Below are 20,641 nucleotides of genomic sequence, written 5' to 3'. Positions count from 1 at the left end.
AAATTACACCCCAATTTTAATTTATGTATACATTAGATCCATACACATATAATTTATATTTTATTTAAAAATTACATATATGAAAATTAACATTTATAATTAATTACTATTACAAATAAAATAATTTTAAATAAATAATTAAATGCTATCAAGACAAATATGATATAATAATTAAAAAAAGATAACGTAATATTATTATTTCATAACAATTTATTACAAAAACATACATTACAATAATAGTTCAAATAAAATACGACATACTTATTCAGTGGAGTTACTATATTGCTCTCATATATGCTCTATTAAATAATTACGGAGTGCAAAATGAGCATCTTTGTCTCTAATTTGTCTATGTCATGCAAGAAATTGTTGAAGTTGGATGGTTTCATTTGTTGCCATTTCCACTGATGGGGGTGGTGTTTCTAAAACTTCTCTAATAGGTACACTGAGATCTCGTTCATCTTCTATTATCATATGATATGATGCATAATAATGCAAGCAGTGATAATATCATGCAGAATATTTTTTTTACCAAAATCAAACAGCTCCAGCAATTATATGCCAACGTGATTGTAGAACTCCGAAAGCACGCTCAACATCTTTTCTACAAGAACTCTTGTTTCTGTGCAAAAAGTTTTTTTTTTTTTTTTTACATCGTGGATCACGAATAGTTTGCACAAGAGTAGCCCACTTAGGGTAAATACCATCAGTTAGATAATACCCCATATTGTATTCTTTCCCTTGAAGGGTATAATGTGTGGGATGAGCAATACCTAGATCAAGATTTGAAAACAAGTGCTAGGATTCTAAAACATTAATGTCATTATTGGCACCTGACATACCAAAATATGCATGCCAAATCCAAATATCATAATCAGCCACAACTTCGAGAATAATAGTTGGTGATCCACTACGACCTGCATATTGACCTGTGAAAGCCGTAGGACAATTTCTCAATTTCCAATGCATACAATCTAAACTGTCCAACATACCTGGAAAACCACGAGATTCTCCAATATGAAGCAACCTTGCAATATCATTAGCATTAGGATGTCGAAGATATTCAGTTGAAAAATTTTCAACAACGGCACGAAAAAATCTCTTAACACTTTCAATTGTTGTTGATTCACCAATTTTAATGTACTCATTTATTGAATCTGCAGATACACCATATGCTAACACCTGAAAAACAACAGTTACCTTTTGTAAGGTTGACAAGCCAAGTCTACCAAGACCATCTCTCCGTTGTTGAAAATAAGGATCATGATCTTTAACTGCATCAACAATACGAAGAAACAGACTTCGAGACATTTGAAATCTTCGACGAAACATTTGTTCATTATATAAATGATTATTTGAAAAATAATCATTATATAAATTACGATCTGAACTTTCATGATCACGATTAATTACTCGATGACCTGGGATAGAGTCTCGATGGGTTGATTGAGAGAGATTGACTAACTGTTCCAAATAAGCATTATTTTGCATCAATATGGAGATTGCTGCTTCATCCTCTTGAAAGGACTCCATGAAAATTCTACTCACTTCTTTATCATCTTACAATGAAGAGTTACTCATACTAAAGAAATAATATTATTTTGATAAGTGAATATAAGTTTGATGAATAAACCTTCGTTGAATGCCCAATAATTTATAGAATGGAAATTTTAGATAAAAATTAAATATGAGAATTATTTGGATAATATAGATATCCATCCAACGGATGAAATGAAGATGAAATCCAAACGAACGATCATGATTGCTCGGATATGGATGAGCAGATTTTTATAATTTATAATATATAATAATTGACTGGAGAAGATGGAATCCAAACAAATGCTCATGATTGCTTTGACATGGATAAATGAATTTTAATAATTTATAATATATAATAATTGAATTTTTGCACATACAAGAATTTTTAAAATTTATAATATATAATAATAGATATCCAAAATTCAATGGTTATGAAAATACTACAAATATCAAATTTGCACGGACAAAAATTTTTGCAACTGGAACGAGAGAAATTAGCATTGAAGAGAATGACATGCGAGGAAAAAATTATGAATATGGACTTAGTATTATTTCTGATTTTGCTTAGCGTGCTTATTACTGGCTCAAGAAAGATAAATTTTACGTAAAAGAACAATAGAATTTCAGGGATCAAATCCAGAGTCTTCTTCGAATATGTTTTTTCAATATTTCAGTGATATTGGTAGTGATGGAAAGGAAGATATTCCTCCGTATTAGATCAGTGTATTTCAATATTTTATGTAATTGTATTTTACCAATATAATTTGTTTTTTTTATGCAATTTGTTTTATGTAATTTGAATTCTATCAATGTAATATTTTATTTAATTTGCATCCTATGCAACATATTTTTGTATTTTAATTTTATTTGTTAAATAATTTTATAACATATATTATTTTCAGTTTAAATAAATTTAAATTTAAATACACACGTATCAATTTTTAATAATTATACATACATATTATAGATTTTTTTGTGGAAACTATATAAAATAATTAATCTTAAAATAAAAAATTAAACATAATTTTTTACAAAGAAAAATTACGCGTTAATTTAAAAAATAAAATTATATATCACTTTCAAAAAAATAAAATTATACATCACTTTTAAAAAATAAAATTACATATCACTTTTAAAAAATTAAATTAAACATTATTTTTAAAAAAATAAAAATTATATCACTTTTAAAATAGTAAAGTTATATATCAATTTTAAATATAAAATTATACATTATTTGTCAAAAACAAAAGTAAAATTACATATTATTATCAGAAAACGAGAAAGAAAGCAAATAAAGAATACAGAAGTTGTACGTGGTTCGGTGACGGTATGTCAACCTACGTCCACGGGCAGGAACCGGAGAGATTTTATTATACTGATTCAGAGATTTACAATTATGTAGTCCGACTAAAAACCATAGTTATCTATTTATAAGTACCCCAAAATACCCTAAGCCTATTTCTTATTAATTAGGATAAGCCCAAAAGGAACTCTGTCAATTGAAATCATAGTTTTGGGTCGGGTAGACCGCTAAATCCAAGTCACCTTTCAACACATACAACTTTTTAAAATATAAAATTATATATCATCTACTAAAAGAATTAAAATTATACAATACACCCAAAAAATATCAAAAATATAAAAAACACCACAAAAACTTCACTCCAAAAATAGAGTTGGGGTATAGAGTAACACTGTATATATATATATCTAGAAATTGGCATAAACGTGTTGGAAATGATCTGGCAATTCCGCAATAATTTTGAAATATTGTCGAAATAGATAGATTCTGCAACAATTTCAACCGCAACAATATGACTTTTTTCTAGTAATTTGACGAAAAGGAGAGCTACGGGATTCAAGATGCTGTAAGGTTATTGCATTTCGTTGGTGAATTTGTATTGTATATTTTACAATCACAGAATAATGGCAAGAAAATTGTATTGAAATTGTTTGAATGTGATGTTTTGTACATACAAAAAATGCCATCAAATTCTAGGCACCCATTAGGCTAGAAAGCAGGTAGATGTGATATTTTGTATATATTATATCTTCTTTAACTGTATACACTAAATTAGTTTATTAAAAGTTCAAAATAAAATTTTTTATGATTAAAGTCTATATTATTTATTTATTTATTTTTATTTTTCAACAAATCTTATACCATTTTTACGAAATTCTATATAATATTTCTAATACGGTCTTGTCTAATGTTATGGTGAATATCGTGCAGATTTTTTAAACTATAAATAATGTCTAATGTTTTAAAAAATAACCTAATCTAAGCTTTAAGATCACATTTACTATTTTATTTGTTTTAAATATTAATTATTATATCAAAATATAGGACAAATAAAGAAAAATAATAAAAATACTTATGTTAGTTTCTTATAATACTAATATAATTATATTATAAAAAATTATACAGATATAAGGATATTTTTATTTTTAAATACAATGACTAACTCTTAGAAGCGGAGTACAATTTTTAAATCACTATGAATATGATGCAAATTTTTTAAAGTATAAATAGATTAGAAGCACTTCTACCTTTTAATTATAGTTTATCCAAAACTTTATTAGAATTAGGTTGTTCTTACATCTGCTCATTTGATTTTTTCGAAAAATATAAATTAAATAGAAAAAAAAAAAAAAAGGAAAGCACAGGAAAACCATCCTTGCTCTTTGCATTATATCATTTCAGTTCAAGTTGAGATTAGATTTTTTTTCCAAGTGTAATGACGTTCATTACTTCGATGAAATTGAAACAAGCCATTCGATACTTCAAAAAAAAAAAAATGGACACGAACATCCTTCATAGATCTTTACTTAACAGAAAAAAGTTTTAGTTCGAATAACATCAAATTTCCTCTAGTTTGAGATAATTTCCTCATTGCCCGCCTTCTGTTTTTCGAACCGTCAGCTCTTCCGCAAGCACTTTCATGGAATCCGAAACTTCGGCTCTATAGACATAAAATCTCACCACAACAAGAAACAAGACAAAATTAATGCAGTTCAAGATGGCAAAGAAGGCGTAATAGTAATCCAAATGCGAGGCGTTCAGGTTGTTCCGAATCCATCCCTCGTGCCCGTTCCCACTTGTGACATTCGAGACAATGGTCAGAAACAGGCTGCTTATGAAGTTCCCGGCTCCAAGACTTGTCAAAGAATACGATGCCCCTAAACTCTTCATGCTCTCGGGCGCTTGGTCGTAGAAGAACTCGAGCTTCGCCACCTCCAAGAATGCATCCGCAACGCCCATGAGTATGAATTGAGGCAATATAATGAATACAGATAAAGGGACTTGGCCCCCATTCTCGACTAGGCCATTTTTCCGGGCAACATGGATTCTATATCGTTCGGTTAGGGAAGCGATAACCATGATGATGATGTGGAGGATCATACCGATCCCCATTCGTTGGAGGAGAGTAATACCTCTAGGGTTTCTCGTCCTTTTCCTTATGATTTTTACGAAGACACGGTCATACACCACGAGAGATACGAGCATCGAGATTGTGACGAATAGGCCTAAGCTAGCCGGAGGGATCTTGAAGGCGCCGATGTGGCGGTTTAGAGTGGTGCCTTGTTTGATGAAAAGTGTCCCGATTTGTGCGACCATCGTGCTCGGGATGAAGGTGACGATGAGGATCGGGATCATTCGGAGTATCTGCTTGGTTTCTTCTACTTGTGTGACTGAGGAAAGTAGCCATGGCTTGCTAGAGCTTGTTCTTACACATGCTTTGTTGAGGAACCTACGTATATAGTTTGTTTAGATAAGAATTTTGAAGTTTTAGAAAAATAAAAAATAAAACAAAAAGTTAAAACTAGTAAAAAAATTGAGCATTTTGATATGATATTTTTAAATTTTATTACTAGAATAACTCCAGCCAAAACTTTTAAAAATGTATATGTAACCTGGGTCAAATGATTATTCGAACTAAATAAAGTCGCATATGATACGCTATGATATGATAACTAATTTCTTCCATAGAACAATATAAAATAATTTTTAAAGCTCATTAGATGGATTATCTCACCGCTCAATGTAAATCTAGCAAAAATGAATTTCAAGATATATATTTTTACGATTGAAAAATTCCCAAAAACCTACATGAAAAAATATACATATATAGATAAAATGATGGGAATTCATAGGACATATGGAATTATAATTTTTTTTAAATAAAAAATATTAATTAGATATTTTTTATTTGAATTTCAAATTTAAATGAGCAATATTATTTATTCGATAACACAATAAATCAAATTCATTTTGAAAGTAAACACCAACCTCATGCTATTTGTAGAATCAATCATGTGCTTTCCTTCACCGTACTCTATAGGATCAAGCTCATAGAGTTCTTTGGCATCCGTCGGAATCTCCACCTTCCACTTGCTAATCGAAGCCACAATGACCTTAATTATTGTCGTCAACGAGCTTCCCATCGGCACCTTGTGCCGATAGAAGGGTGTCCCAGCCAAAAATATCAATATCGATATTGCTAGTCCAATGGTTGGGATTCCATACCCAAGCGCCCATCCCACGTTATCCTGAATATAGATAAGCACAGTAGTGGCAAATAATGCACCAAAGAGTATGCTAAACGCCCACCAATTGAAGAAGGAAAGTTTTTGGATTTTTTCTTTAGGGTCGAACTCGTCGAATTGATCCGCGCCAATGGTCGAAATATTGGGCTTCGTTCCACCATTTCCGAGTGCTATGATGTATAGGGCAACAAAGAATACAACTATTTGTAATGTAGTTGGCTTCTGGCAATGAACACCATTTGGGTCTGGACATGAACTTGGTTTCAACGGGTGGATTGATACTGAAAGGGTTAGAAGGGACATTCCCTATTTTTATAATGAGAAAACCAATTATCAGATTTTCAGTGTTTATAATATAAGAAATATAATCTCGCAGCATATGAAGCATAAATCGACAATATGTGATATAGGTTAATTTAATACAAATGCAACATATGAATTGACATCATATGACAATAGTTCATACAACAATATTATAATTGAATTCAACATGTAATGTAAATAAAAAATAACATACTTTTTAAAATACAAATTAATAGCACGTTGTAAAAATCAACACAATACATGCTAAATTGACACACAATCTATATTTTTATATATTCTCAGTATAATATTTATTAATGAATAATATATTCTTACATTTTACAAAAAAATCAATATCTAAATTGACACACAATCTATATTTTTATATATTCTCAATATAATATTGATTAATGAATAATATATTCTTACATTTTACTAAAAAATCAATGTCTTTGTGGTGCATGACCCAAAAATTTCATAAAAAAATAATATACATATTATAAAATATATAATATTAAAATAATATTTACCTCCATTAGTTTTTTTCTAATTGTCCGCTAAACTAATGTATAGTCTATTCGTAATGAATAGCTTATTTACTCATAGTTTTATTATTTATACTTTTAACAAATGATAACTAACTTGCTACTATTTTTTCGATTTACTCTATTATTTTTTTATCATTTTCTTAATAAAAGTTTCATAATATTTTTACTTTACCTTTTATTTATCCAATTTTTATATTAAAATAATATTCTCTTCGTTGACAAAAAATTAACTTATTTGAAATTAGCGTGAATATTAAGAAAAATGAATATTTTATTGAAAATATAAACTAATAAAATAAAATGATAGTTTAGAATATTTTTGAAAATTTAGTTAATAATAAGAGATATTTCTTGTAAATAAATGTTGGATAAAGTATAATAATTAAATATTAATTTTTTTGTACTTTTTCAAATATAGTAATTGGATTAATTTAACGGACTTGACGAAAAAGAAAAATAAAAATAAATTTGTCAGACATAGCGACTATTATTTTTTAATCTCTATATCTACACAAAGTGGCATAAGAACCTTGAAAGATGGAGTATATATTAAATTTAATAAAAAAATATTTTTAAAATTAAAATAAAAAGATTATTATTTAACCTTTTTATTTATTTATTCAAAATCACACACCTATTTATATGCATGACATTACATTAAATAGTAATAGTCTTGTTTATTATTTTTGTCTGTCTCAAAATAATAGTTTCATTTTCATAAGTAATCATATCACTATAAAAATATTTATACTTTTTTATTATTATTACACAATTGTCACTACTTTTTACACTAATATACTCACAAGGGCAAAAAAGTCATTTATTTTTACTTTTTACCAACTACCAATATAATATCAATATTCCTTAAATCTTGTGTCCAACACACTAAGACTATACTTTTGGGATCGAGGGAGTAATAAGCATTGTAAAATATTTAAAAAATAAAAAACTTTTTTATTGATAAAAAATAAAATAAATAATGTCGAGAGCTAATTTTCCTAATCTTTTTGAAGAAATTTTGTGATTCCTTCTTTTTATTTCTTTATATATATAATTTTCTAAAAGTCACATGCCTACTTCGGATGATGTTAATTATATTATATAGAATTAAACACCGTGACATTTTTAATATAACTATGATTTGTTAATAATAAAAATAATATATATACACATAATGTTGACGGTTTGTTACTTTAATTATGTCTAATAAAAATTTAGACTCATGTATGTCTACAAAGGGCGCTCCGATAAGAGACACATGACTCTTAGTCGTTGTTGTTTTTGGATTAAATTAGTATTTTATGCAAACTTTATGCTAATATATGAAAATTTTATGCCATAAATAATACTCCCTCCGTCCCAAACAAGGTGCAACATTTATTTTTGACACGTGTTTTTAGATGGGTAGTATTAAGTAAGATAATTTAGAAATTAGGTGATGTGATGGAGAGAGAAATATATATTTTAGTTTTTTTATTTGGATGATGCGATATGATAAAGTGTGGGGTAAAAATTAAATATAATTAATTATTTCCTATTTTGAAAATGTTGCTGGGTGTTTGGGACGAAAAGAGTATATAAGTGTTTTATGCAATAAGTATTCACTATTTTTGAATCCCAAATCCAAACTCAAATTTTGTGGAACATCAATAAGTTAATAGTAGTTGGCACAAAATTGCTATGGCATCACATATGAAATATCTTTGTCTAAATTTTAGTATCAGCATGGAACAAGTATTGAATTTAAATTTAGCACCTGATGCTAAATGTCTTAAATTACAATTATTTTTAATTATATTAATTATAAAATTGAAGGGTAAAAATTAACGTATTATATTAAGTTATTCAGTATAATTCAATAATGATTCTATCAGACCGATCTATTCTATTTTAATATATACTTTCATGTCCCAAATCTTTTATTTATGTTATCATTTTAGTTCATCTCATATTTTTTCTATCTCATTTTTTTTAGAGAGAAAAATTACAAAATTTAATTATATTTTAAATATTTTAATGTATAATTACTTATATATTATAATTACTTTTACTAATATATTTTTTAAATTATTTACTAATTATGTCACTCCTCATTTATATAATGTACAAAATATATTACGTGGGACAGAGAGAATTGTATAAATATATTATTACATATCTCGTTATATATGTAATATATATATTCAGGATTCAATTTGCAGTTTAGTATTAATTTAATGGCTTTGTTAGCGTATGTTTTCATTTATCTTTTTTCTTTTTAAAATATATCATTATTTATTAACAATATATATTCAATTGTTTCAATCAAAAGTATTTATTTCTATTTATACTAAAAATAATCATTTCTACATACCCAAAAAAGCCTCTAACTTTCTTTTTTTTTAAAAAAAAAATATTTCATTTATACTTTTAAAAGAAAAAAATATTAAAATAATCTTGATCATTTTTACACACCAATAAAATATTATTATTTTTAAATCTATTGTAAAAAAAAAAATGAATCTATTGGTTCGGGATGGAAATTTTTTTTTTCTTTTAAAAGATTATTATATTAAATACATAATTTTCTTTTAAAAAAATATATTAAAAAAAAATCCATTTTCTATAGAAAACATCAGATATAACATATATTTATATGACATTAAATACTTAGATTTTGTTCAACCTTTTATCATCCTAAAAACTCTCTCAAATACCATATCATTACTTCTAAAACACATCTAAGCAAAACACGAATTTTAAATAATATTCTCGCGTCATCTAAATTTATACTCATATTTATTCTGAATTATCAAAAAAACAATATTCTCATATTCTGATTTTAATAATAACTTATACTATTTTTAAAAAAATTTTACTATAAAAGATAAAATAGCATTTATTAATTTTATTAAATTTTGTGACATATATTTCAATGGCGGAAGGTGTAATAAATATTGGAAAACAATACAAAAGAACAACCTTTGAAGCCAATAATAAAACATAAAAGATCTTTATTTCAACTAAGATGTAGAATATGGTTAGCTTGATTGTCAATGCTACCTATGTATTGATTTTATTTTATTTTATTTTTGTAAAGTCATAATTCAAGAATCTTCTTATTCAAAAAATAAATAAATAAATTGCGTACCGAAAAGTAGATAGCGGTGGCAATCAAAAAAGTCCAATAACGACCCAAAAGTGCATCGCCAACGTATGCACCCAAGATGGGAGTGATCCAATTGGTACCGAGCCAATTGGTGACATTATTGGCTGATCTGACTGTGCCCTGGCGTAGCTTCGTCGTCAAGTATATGAATAAATTGCTCGATATTCCAAAGTACGCCATTCGTTCGAACACTTCATACACTGAGTTTATTGTTCCAAACAATGCTTAATTATTTCTTACAAAAGAACTCAATCATTCAATAAATAATGTGCTTAAGGTGTTTTAACAACTGCTAAATGAAACTTTAAATATTGATTTATCGAATTTTAAACTATCCCCTTACACGTTTTTTTTTTTTTTTGTGATGTCGTGGGAACCCACGGCTGCTACCCGAAAGTGCGCACTGTGTAAACTCCCAGCCAAACCTAATACCCTTACACGTATTTTAGAGGGTGAAACAATTGTTTAAATTTTATTCGCATTTTTTGTGCTTTTATTTGTTTTAACATTTTTTAGTTAGAAACATTTGTTGGAGGTAATATTTGAAATAAAATTTATGGTAAATATGGTATTTTTGAATGAAAATATTAAAGTAAATGATAAAAATTAGGCAGTGAAAGAAATCAATTTTTCATGTGTTAATATTATTATTACATTCATGCCTCACCCTAATCAAATTACTGTTACATCGATATAGTTTGTTATTCGGGAAAGTAATAAACAATTGGAATGGTCAAATCATGATATTCTTGTTGTTATATATAGTCACGATTTGATGGTTGGTGTACATAATTCTTAATTTGTCTGATTCAATCGTTACAAAAGTTGGTGAGATCAAAGCTATAAACGAGTTATGGAATAAGTTAGAAGAATTATATACTGAAACTTCTTTGTCAAATAAATTGTATTTACTTGAAAAATATTTCAGTTTTAAACTTGATTTGTATAAAATTTGGATATTTTTAAAAAGCTTATTCAAGACATAAAACTCACCAGTGATACTACTATAGACGTATATAGTCTACTTATTCTACTAAATATCATCTCTAACAATTATTTTGATATGAAATATGCAATTAGGTATTGAAGAGATAATATAACATTGAATATTGTTAGGAATAGTCTACAAAGTAAAAAATTAGACTTAGCTATTAATAAATCTCATAAGTTTTCGGATAAGTTTATGTATACTAAGGGTCAATCACCCCGTAAAAAAAACAATGCAAATCAAGTTAAAATAGCAACTTTCAAAATAATAAAAGAAAAAATAATAATAATAAAAAAATAGAATAAGGTGTAGATCTAAGTTTAGAAACTAAGACAGAACGTGTTTTGCATGCAATTAAAATGGTCATTATGTAAAATAATTTTAAAATAAGTCAATTTTAAGTGATAACAATAATAATAAAAGGCAGTCCCTAGAACATGTAAATTTTACCTAAGAAAATTAATTTTTAGTGATATTTTTATGGTAATATTTAAATGTTCTCATTTGAACATTGTTTGTAAAAATGATTGGCTAATTGACACAGCATGTATCTATATATGACACTTTCATATTATAAAATATTAAAAAATAATAATGTTTGTATGCCAAATGATAGAGTTTGCAAAATTGAAGACATAAATACTGTTAAATTGACATTTAGTTCAAGTTTTGTGTTAACTTTGAACAATGTGAGACATGTGCGTGATTTGTGTAATAATTTGTTCTCTTGTGTTGGTTTAGAAGAAATAAGACTTGAGGAAAATTAGGGTAATGGTGTAATAAAAATTTATAAAAACTCTATAATTGTGTTTACGGCTTAAAGGAAAAGTAGCTTATATATTACCAAAGTGAAGTCACTTATATATGTTAAAAGTGTTTCTAATTCCATGTGTAATAATAAAACAATCTTGTGCATAAATGACTAGGTCGTGTTAGTAACAAAGGTTTGGAAATCTTAAGCAAAAGTTGTTGTTTTGGTAAAGATAAAGTATTATCCATGCTCAGGACTGTCTCGAACTTTTTAAGGGCTCTGAGTAAAAAATTAAATTGTAGACTCTATAAATATACAATAAATGTATTTTTAAAATAATATCACCAGAGATGGTGGACAGACACCAGCGTCGGCTAAAAGATGGAATGCGGAAACCGGAGATGCTTCACGGTAGTGACCGGAGATTCAAAAAGCGAAAGGAATTTGAGGAGGGAAAAAAAGGGGGCGAGGCGAGGCAGGTTTGGTCTGGGTGGTAAGCAACGATATGATTTGTGATTTGAGACCATACATAGGTGTGGTTAGAAAGAAGAGATACACATATTGATAAAATATCTGATTTAAATTTTAATTTTAAAATTAAAATTGAATTGGATAATTATAAAAAAAATGATAAAAGAAAAAATAGAATTTAATATATTTTATAATAGTAGGTTAAAATTTTAAAATATAGGCTGTCTTAAATTGAAGGTCAGCTCACTCTACTTTTATTAAAAGTTGTCTGTGTCTACTTTTTTTGTGATGATTGTGTGTTTGGTAAACAACATAGAATCCAACTTCGAAATTTTTCATCCCTTAATGTGCTTAAATCTTCTAGAATTCTTGAATATATGTATGCGGATATGTGGGATCCTTCTAGTGAACTTACATGCGGTGGAAATAGATATTTTTTTTCTACGATTAATACTTTTTAAAAAAAATGGATTATTTTAATAAAAAAAATATGATGTATTTCATGTTCTTAAAATTAGAAAATTTAAATAGAAAACCAAAGTGGGCGTAAAATCAAATACTTAAGACCGATAATGAACTAGAATTTTGTACTAATTGATAAATTCTTTGTGTATTGAATGTGACATAACTAGGCATAAAACAATCTCGTATTAATCCCAATAAAATGAGATGACTGAAAGGATGAATTGAACTCTTCTTGATAAAGTCATAAACATGTTAGCTTCCCTAGATTTATCAAAAAGTTTTAGAGAGAAATTGTTACTACAATAACTTATATCATAAATAGATCACTTTCCGTGATTTTTTAAGGCAAATTCTATTAAACTATGTGATTAGAAAAACTTGTTGATTTATCAAACGTAAAGGCCTTTTATTGCTACTCAATCATTCCAGACTCTTCTCTCTCTATATGGCGCTCTCTCTTGCAATTCGTCTTCTTTATCTATTCGTTAAAGTGGGTAGCTCGATAGGAATTCCATGTGTGATTCTTATAAAGATTGTAATATGCAAGACTTATTAGTATGAAAGGTGAGAAATTAACGTAGATTCGTGATATATTATTGCGATAGTGAGTGATCGATCGATTCAGTTAAGATCTGTTCGATTAAGTGAATTTTGGGACCGTTCTTGACTATTAGACTACACCAACGTCCCTTTCTAACTATAAGGGTGTTTCAGGGGCTGAACCTAAAATATTTGTATTTTTTTTTGTGTTTTCTTCTTTGGTTCGATTCCATATAAGTCAATATTTAGTCAATCTTTTTTGTTCGATTTTAATAACAAGTTTTTCATCTAAATTTCAATAAAGTATATATTGGGATTGAAATTATGATAACCGTTAATTGGCTACAATAACAAATTAAATTAATTACTATAGTTTGATTAACCATGAATGAAATATAATTATTGTAAAATTTGGGTACAACAACAAATGATTTACTATAATTTGATTGCGAATAACTATGATTGAATGTTGACCTAAGAAAAGTAACCATGATTGAATGTTAGACCTAGAAACCCACTAAAATAAAGGTAGTAGGACATGCATGAGCACATGTTTGAAATTTAAATTATAACTGAATATATATATATATATATGTTTAACTTATACTTTAAGAAAATTTGGTTTGTTTGATTTTAGTTTGTAATTTATTGAAATTTTAATTTAAGTTTTTATTTAATTAATATTTTGACGTGATATTTTGTGAAAAAATAAAATATTTTTATTAAAAACTTGTCGAATGAATAATGATGATTCAAATTAAAATCACAATCAAACACATATCTCAATCAAATCTTCATATATATTAAAAGTTGTATAATTTTAGAATTTATAAATATATATATATATCATTTTAGTTATTTATTTATTTTTTAAAAAGAATATTAATTGAAGTGATAGAATTTTTGTGAAGGCAATTAAGCATGGCCCCATTTCCCCATATTCCGTAGTTGGGCACTAAGCACAATATTATTACATAATTTTAAATTTATAAAATATATACATATATATCATTGTATTGTTATAAATTATGCGTATAAAAAATGTAAGAAGTTTTAACATATGATTATGTATTACATAAAGAAGAAAAAAAAAAAAAAAATCCCTTATGATACACCGGATCCGGCTCGGTGGATCGAATTCTCCATGAGATTCACAGTTGCATTACTTATAGCTTGCCGATTCGATCAATAATGGGATTCTTGATGAAGAAATAAATTGTTTAATAAAGAATTTAAGATTCAAATCGAAATTAAAACCAAAAGAAAGTCATAAGCTGCTTCAATGAAAATCGAAACATAAATCTATTGCCAAATTACCAAATAATATCCTCTTTGTTATATACTTACTTAAATTACTTCTAGCATGTATTTATCTTTTCTGAAAATAATATTTTATAAGTTGTATTTAAAAATTATTTTTATTTTTTTTAAAAAATTTGAATATTAAAAGTTAGTAGAATTTTTGTGAAGAGAATCAAGCATGGTCCCATGTCCCATATTCAGTAGTTGGGCACTAAGCACAATATTATTGTTAGTATCCTAATATTCTAAACATTTCGAGCTCTTTTATTTAAAATAAATAAATCCAAACTAGTAATAGTTTTTAGGTTTATTAAAATTATATTACAAAATTTAAAACAAAATTCACCTGTGCCAACCCTAAATGTTCATGGATCGAAGTAAATCAAGAAAATTAAAATGGGGGGGATTGTTCTCTTTGCAATATTTTTCATTTATTTTACTATATAATAATTTTTAATAAATATATATATTATGTTTATAAAATATTATAGTAAAAATGTATTTAAATTTAAAATTCAAACTTCATAGAAAAGTGTATCCCACTTTTGCTTAAAATCAGACAAATGACTTCAACTCAAATAAAAAAAATCATAATACATTAGACAAACTCAACAAGAACAAATAATACATATAGTCATATTTAAATCAAAATTATTTATTTTTAAAAACTAAACGCAAAATAAAAAATATCAATAAATGTCATTTAATAGAAAATAAAATATTATATGATATAAAAATATAAAAAATATTTCTCTATTTTTATTATCTTTTATAAGTACTTATATATTAATACTAAAATATTTTTATTTTTTACATAAATTATAAATATGCTATTATACGTATAATTAATTTATATATAAAATAAAAATAATAAAAATTATTTTTTAGATTTTTATTAATTAATTAAATATTATTATTATATATACATATATAAAGAAATTTTTTGAGGGAGTGGAAACAATTTTGTGCACACAAACTCAAAAAAACTCATTCAATTATTTATCATATTTTTGCTAACTTTGGGATATAGTAGAGATCTCCCGATGTGTTTTATTTTGTGTTTTAATTTAAAAGAATAATTTTTATGTAAAATATAGAAATCATATAAATAATATAAAATTAATAATTATATATAATATATTAATTTTTTTTGAAAAAATACATAATAAAAATTACAAAAGAGACAAACCTCCCAATGCTCGTGGTCTTAGAACCCAAAAACCAAATACAAATAAACATACCATTTTTTATTTTGTGTTGTATAAGTATATATATTTAAAATAAATGTATTTTGTATGTTAGATACCATGAATTGTATTGTAAAAATATTTATATATATATTATGTTAAATTGTTAATTTTAGAGTAAATAAAATATAAATGATATATATTGTATTTTCTGATAATATTTATAAAAGTTTATATTATTAAAAAAATTAATGTGTGAAGAAAGCTAAAACTTCTTCTGTTTTGTTCCTTTTTTATTTTTTATTTTTTTTTTGGTTTTTTTGTTTTTTTATAACCACGCCATTAATCTTACTATAATAAGTTTATTTTAAAAAATTAGACAAAATTGTCCATAACTCCCTTGTGGTTTCGAAACTCAACGTAAATTCCCCCTCTTCTTTAAAAATTGCATGGAACTCCTTATATTTTAAAAAACGTTGCATGAAACTCCACAACCATGAAACTTTCCTCATGTGATAACAAGATGATTTCCTATCTATATGTTTTGCATGGCAGGGGAGTTTTATGCAATATTTTTGAAAGTATAAGTGAGCGTCATGCAATTTTTTAAAGTAAAATGGAGATTTATGCTGAGTTTCGAAACCACAAAGTGGTTTTATGTAATATTTTTTAAAGTATAATTAGGGAGAACCATGCCATTTTTAATGTAGAGTTTCGAAACCACATGAGAGTTATGGACAATTTTGCCAAAAAAAACTATAATAAAAATTTTAAAAATTGTGAAAAAAAGAAAAAGAAATAAATTAGAATCCATATCATATGTATACATACCGACGATGAAAGAACAAGCCTTCCATCGACCAGTGTTGGATCGAAGAACAGGTTTGCCTCTGAGATCCACAGTCCCATCTTCTGTGTATAATCTCTTTTCTCCTTCTTCTTCTTCAATCGGCACACCATTACGGTTATTATTTCTACTTCCATTCATGGCTGCTTAATTATTTTCTTTCTACCAAATTTACAGCTCTTCTTTGCTGTTTCTCTGTCTTCCTTCGCATCTCACACAGATATATAGATCTATATATATATATATATATATAGAGAGAGAGAGAGAGAGATTTAAGGGTGTCTTTGGTTAGGGGGGTTTGGTTTTGGGTTTGAATTTTAATAGTAAAAATTTTAAATTAAAACTCCATATGTTCCACAACAAAGTATCAATTTTTTCATTTTAGTACGTCCCATAACAAAATATTCATTTTTTTTTAGTAACTGTACTATCTACCTAACATTATAACAAATACCCTTACAACTTACAATATATTAAATAAATGTCATTACATTTATATCACACATACTAATAAGGTTATTTTAGTCATTTCTACTCTATTCCTACTATATCTCAATATAATACTAATATTTCTAAAATTACGTGCAAAAAGGAAATGGATATTTAGTTCCGGGACGGAGGGAGTATACTTGTACGACGTGATATGAATAAGTGTTATGTGATACTCACTCTGTCCCATTGAAAGGTTGTCATTTTTTATTTTTATCCGTCCCAAAATAAGGTTATCATTTCCTAATTTAGTCATTGTACTACTTACCTAACATAATAAATACCCTTCCAACTTACACTATATTACACAAATACCATTACTTTTATATTACACAATACTAATAGGTGTCTTTTTCACTACAATTCATTATAATACTAATATTAAAAAATTTACATGCAAAAAGTAAATGTCAATTTTGCACCGAAATGGAGGGAATATTTTGAATATAAAGTTAATTTTTAATAAAATATAAAAAATAAAACATAAATATTTAATTTAATAATTTTTTTTTTTAAAAAAAATAGTGATTAGTAAAATTTCAAATTTCGACAAACTCCCCAACCAGTTTGATTGAAGAGAGCTACGCAAATGACCTGGATTTGGCTTAACGTATCTTTTTAAAAAAAAATTGGCAATTTTCATCTATACAATAATTTCTTTTTAAAATAAATCGAATTACATATTTATTTTTTCTCTCGCTAAATTTCATATTAAATGGGTGTGTTTGTTTGGAGGATTGAATTTTGAATTTGAATTTATAAAGATTTTAAAGTAAAAATTTTTAAGTTGTGTGTTTGTTTTGAAGTTTAAATTTTGTAATGATTAAGTTAATAAAAATATTATTTTATTTGAAAAACCGATGTATTGATATAATTTTTTAAATTAATTGAAATTTAAATATTATAGAATATTATGAGTAATAACTAAAAATAATATTTTATTTTATTTTTTAAAAAGTACACCACCAGCCGAAACCTCCCCCACCTATCTTACCTCATGTGTCATCATTCTGCAGGCTCTCCGTAGAGGCTAGTAACTAGACAAAGCATTAGACTGTCACTATAATTTAGACTAGAGTTTAGATTAGGTTTGACAAAGAATTTCGTTCTATGTAAAAATTATCGCGAGGAACAATCCTAGATAAACTTTTTATTATTACCAAATTTTTCAAAAAGCTCACTTCTAGAAAATTGTTGCAGAAAGATCATGGAACTGATTCCATCTTGTTAGGCCATCTCCAACTCAGCGCCAATAGTGGCGCTGGGTTGGTGTTGTACTGTAGCAACGCTAATTTTTGGCATTGTTTTATTTATTTATTTTTTTTAATTTTTAAAATTATAAATTTGATTTTTAAATTAAATTTTTATTTTTAAAAATTTTAAAATTTTATTTTAAATTATAAAAATAAAAAAATTATTTAAAATAATAGGAAAAATTAAATATTTAAAGAATAATAGTGAAAAATAGAGTTATGATTTGAATAAAATTACTGTAGCAACTACATATTTGGAGTTAAAATTGGATAAATGAAGTTAATGGGTTGGAGATAGCCTTAGCAATAGTAGTGTTGATAAGGATTAATTACCGATTGTCAGAAAAGACCATGACAATTTGTTGTTTCAAAAATTTTAACAATATTGTTGAGCTTTCCACGACAAAAAATAAAAAATAAAAAAAAATACAAAAATATAAAAAACAATTGAATTACTTTTCATATAATTTTATTTTAAAATAATAAAATTTAATATTCATATAATCATGTTTTAATTTTCAAATTAAATCAAATATTATTTCTTAAAATAGCAAAATAAAAGAAAATTATATTTAAATTAATTTTGTAGCTCTTTCTGGAATTAAAAATTTACAAATTATTATACTCCCTTCCTCCCTCCTGTAAGTAAATATTCATTTGCTTTTACACACGTAGTTTTAAAAATATTAATATTATATTGGGATATAATAGGAATAAAGTAGAAATGACTAAAATAACCTTATTAGTATATGTGATATAAATGTAATGACATTTGTGTTATATTGTAAGTTTTAAGGGTATTTGTAATGTTAAGTAGATAGTACAGTTACTAAAAAAAGAAATGGATACTTTGTTATGGGACAGACTAAAATGAAAAAATGGATACTTGTTATAGGACGGATGGAGTATTCTATTTTTAATATGAAAAGTATATGTTTTAAAAATAATTATACTTCAAAGTTGCAACATCTTAATAGGTACTTTGTTATTTATTTTTGGCTAAATTACACAAAATTCACCTGTTGTTTCACGAAATTGCGTCAAATATTTCGTACTTCTAAAACTGCGTTAAATTCTCTTATGGTTTCATAAACTCTACGTCTAATCCCATCGGCGGTCCTTATTATCGATATTTGACCTAAATGGCGAATAAATTTTAGAATCTCAATTTCTAAACCCCGAAAATAAAAATATATTTATTTTTCTTATATTTAGCCTAAAAAAATTAATAAAAATAAGCTCTTAAAACCTGATAAAATAACTATTTTGGAGTATATGTACTATTTTTTAAAAACTAAATATAACAAAATAGAATATATTTTTAATTTTCGGGGTTTAGAAATTGACATTCTAAAATTTATTCGCCATTTAGGTCAAATATCGATAATAAGGACCGCCGATGGGATTAGACGCAGAGTTTATGAAACCACGAATTAAATTTTCATTTAACCTTTATTTTTATTTTCATTTGTGTGTATTCTAATTTGTCGATATGCAAAATAAATATCATAAAATCTTTGTCAAATACATATGAAATTTGAACATTATAGTTATAAACTATATTAAATTAAATGTTACCATAATCTTTCAAACATATATGACCAAAAGATTGAGCAGCTCCATGATATTGATTTGCAACTGCTGTCAAGCAACCATATAGTGATATTCTTTAGAACTCCATTATTCATTCATTCTCTCCTAAATTTTATATTCAATCCACATGCATTATTTTCTTTTTTAGTGTAGCCTTAATTTTTTCTTACTAGCTTACTAACTTTATTTAAAAATAAATTATAAATTTCAAATTCATACTGAGGTTCCTATCTAGAAAAATATTGTTGAAATTTAATCGCTTAAATTAGTTCAATAATAAAATATTCTTTCTATATAACTTAATTTGTTTATTTTTTTTTATTTTTATCTGTCTCACATAATTTGTATTTTTTTTCTTTGAAATATAATTATATATTTTAATCACACTTTAAAATATATAATTTATAATTTTTTTATTTTAATTAATCTATTTAGTCATTTTAATCTTATTAAATGAGTGTATTCAATCCAGACTTGGTAAGATTTTGTTGAACTTTTAAAATTTTGGTGTATACAATATCAACTTTTAAAAGTCTTTTAAAATTTGGAGGTATTCATTCTTGGAGGTATTCAATCAAGTCTTTTAAAAATCTTTTAAAATTTGAAGTATTCAACAAATCATAAACTTTATATTGGATTTTGATGAAAAATTATGAAAATTTTGTATAA

General features: G+C 26.0%; 1 protein-coding gene and 1 pseudogene across 2 annotated transcripts; both read right to left on the bottom strand.

Moving 5' to 3' along the window:
* Positions 1-354: 354 nt before the first annotated feature.
* Positions 355-1,533, bottom strand: LOC127266502 (uncharacterized; annotated as a pseudogene).
* Positions 1,534-4,225: 2,692 nt separating this feature from the next.
* Positions 4,226-16,871, bottom strand: LOC127266632 (protein NRT1/ PTR FAMILY 5.2-like). 2 transcript variants are annotated; one of them, XM_051296953.1, is made up of 4 exons: positions 16,622-16,871; positions 10,069-10,286; positions 5,831-6,393; positions 4,226-5,291 (listed from the first exon to the last, which is right to left on the bottom strand). In XM_051296953.1, exons 1-4 carry the CDS (start codon positions 16,776-16,778, stop codon positions 4,430-4,432), a joined length of 1,800 nt encoding a protein of 599 aa, XP_051152910.1. In that variant the 5' UTR covers positions 16,779-16,871; the 3' UTR covers positions 4,226-4,429. The 2 variants fall into 2 exon arrangements, with proteins under 2 accessions (XP_051152910.1, XP_051152911.1); XM_051296954.1 differs by lacking the exon at positions 10,069-10,286 and having other exon boundaries at positions 16,622-16,737.
* Between the last annotated feature and the right edge of the window lie 3,770 nt (positions 16,872-20,641).

The sequence above is a fragment of the Andrographis paniculata genome, unplaced genomic scaffold (genome assembly GCF_009805555.1).
Source record: "Andrographis paniculata isolate CXL003 unplaced genomic scaffold, ASM980555v1 Contig76END, whole genome shotgun sequence".
Lineage (NCBI taxonomy): Eukaryota > Viridiplantae > Streptophyta > Magnoliopsida > Lamiales > Acanthaceae > Andrographis > Andrographis paniculata.
This window is presented reverse-complemented; position numbering and strand designations above follow the sequence as displayed.

Excerpts from the sequence above, each read along its gene's own strand:
- LOC127266632 (XM_051296953.1), bottom strand. The coding sequence starts at position 16,778 with ATGAATGGAAGTAGAAATAATAACCGTAATGGTGTGCCGATTGAAGAA. Across the intron at positions 10,287-16,621 it reads GGCTTGTTCTTTCATCGTCG|TGTATGAAGTGTTCGAACGA; the intron begins GTATGTATACAT and ends CAATAAACTCAG. Across the intron at positions 5,292-5,830 it reads GATTCTACAAATAGCATGAG|GTTCCTCAACAAAGCATGTG; the intron begins GTTGGTGTTTAC and ends CTATATACGTAG.